Here is a 1,820-nt window from a genome sequence, read left to right on the forward strand (position 1 = left end):
CCAAGGGCTAAGGGGCTTAGGTCTGGTAGACGAAACTGAAAAATATTAATTGTAAAAGATAAGGTAATATAGGAGACGTCAGACAGTGTAAGACATGACAAAATAATAATAATTTATAAATTATCAAGGGTTCATGAGGGAGGGGAGCCGGGGATGGAGGGGGGAAAATGAGCTGATATCAAGATCTCAAGTAGAAAGCAAATGTTTTGAGAATGATGATGGCAACAAATGTACAAATGTGCTTGACACAATGGATGGATGTATAAATAGTAATAAGAACTGTAAGAGCTGCCAATAAATGATTGGGGAAAAAAAGATAACAGCACTTGGAAACAACAACAACAAAAAAGACCCACCCTCTTTAACCAAAGGTTGGCAGTTTAAATCCGCCCAGAGATGTCTAGGGAGAAAGTCCCACCGATCTTCCTCCAAAAATCCAGCCACTGAGAACCTCCGGGAGCAGTTTGATCTTAGCGCGTGAGGTCACCGTGAGTCAGGAATGATAAAACGGCAAACTGGTAGAGGAGACAGGAAAGAATCCCAGGAAACCACTGCTGTGACCCAACTGGCCACGCAACCTGAACCTAGAGCCCAGTGCCCTCTGCTTCCACCCACCTGCCCGTTGTGATTGCTAATGATGCCTAGAGAGTGGATTCTCTATTTTAAGGTCCCTGTAATTTTTTTCACACTTCCAACCCGACTATTTTAAGAGCGGAAAATTTTTTCCTTTACTGATTTTTCTATCTTCTAAGCAAAGAAACGGATAACCAGGAAAGTCAAGGATTGATCTAATGGTCTTCCTTGGTGGCAGTGATCTCCAGCTCTCCCTTACTACTTGGCCTGCCTCTGCCCCTGTGCCTCTGCCCACATAGCCTCCTTCCTCCCTGTGCCCACACTCAAAGCCTTGGTTTGGGGCACAGGTGTGCATCTGAGCTGACTATGTTTCTTCTCCATCATTTAATTTTTGTCTACTTGACTTGGGCCAGGCACGTATGCCCTCCATTGCTATAGAGTCTTCTAGTTCAGCTCATCAACTCAGACGAGATGGGTGATTTTGTTCATGTTTCACAGAAAGGGAAAGTAAGGTTCACATCATTCAAGACCACAGAGCGAGTGGAACACTCGGAAGGAGAGGCAGACCACTCACTTGGATTCCCAGCCTATACTCTTCGACCCGACGACGTCGCTGTCAAGTTAAGATGATGATGGTTTAAAGACCCAGGGAAAATGCCAACTCGAGGAAGCCTTAGGAAGCAGGGCACCGAGGTGTCTATTGACTAGAGTTTTCTAACAAGTCCACCTTGTTAGAAACAAGAGCAGACTTACGAGATTCCTCCGGGACATGGAGGTGGATGAGAGAACACAAACTCCCAGGGGGCTTTCATAAGTCATAATGCATCATAACACAGGACAGTGATGGCCAGTGCTAACAAGCGCTCCGACAGACTGAGGATGGAGACTTACCGTATCCCCGATTTTCAGGCCCTCACACTTCCTCTGCCCCGGGTAGGACACACCGTCTTGGCAGGTAGCGGTGAAGAAGAGGTTGAGATCCTCAGGCTGGTCCCAGACTGACAGCTCCACTTTCGACCGAATATTCTGAGCAGAGAGAAATAATGAAGCCCGAGTCATTTAGGAAGGGATACAGCTGTGATGCACCCCAAACTGCCTTTCCGACGCCCCCCTGGCTTCCGCATGACCACAGAGCACACCCCACTCCCACCCCAGCCTCCTGGCCTGAGGTCCCCCTGTGGGATCAAGCTCTGAGGCGGGGCTAATAGTCCACATCTAATTGTTGTGTCTCCTCCATGTACTACTAC

General features: G+C 47.6%; 1 protein-coding gene across 1 annotated transcript in view; it reads right to left on the bottom strand.

The window, feature by feature from the left end:
• The window catches only part of ITGB5 (integrin subunit beta 5), a 159,664-nt gene that overhangs the window by 54,931 nt on the left and 102,913 nt on the right, over positions 1–1,820 (bottom strand). The window contains 1 exon segment of the mRNA XM_045287518.1: positions 1,465–1,599. Within this exon segment, the coding sequence (XP_045143453.1) occupies positions 1,465–1,599 (135 nt within the window).

The sequence above is a fragment of the Echinops telfairi genome, unplaced genomic scaffold (genome assembly GCF_000313985.2).
Source record: "Echinops telfairi isolate 266 unplaced genomic scaffold, ASM31398v2 ScPeMD7_17;HRSCAF=63, whole genome shotgun sequence".
Lineage (NCBI taxonomy): Eukaryota > Metazoa > Chordata > Mammalia > Afrosoricida > Tenrecidae > Echinops > Echinops telfairi.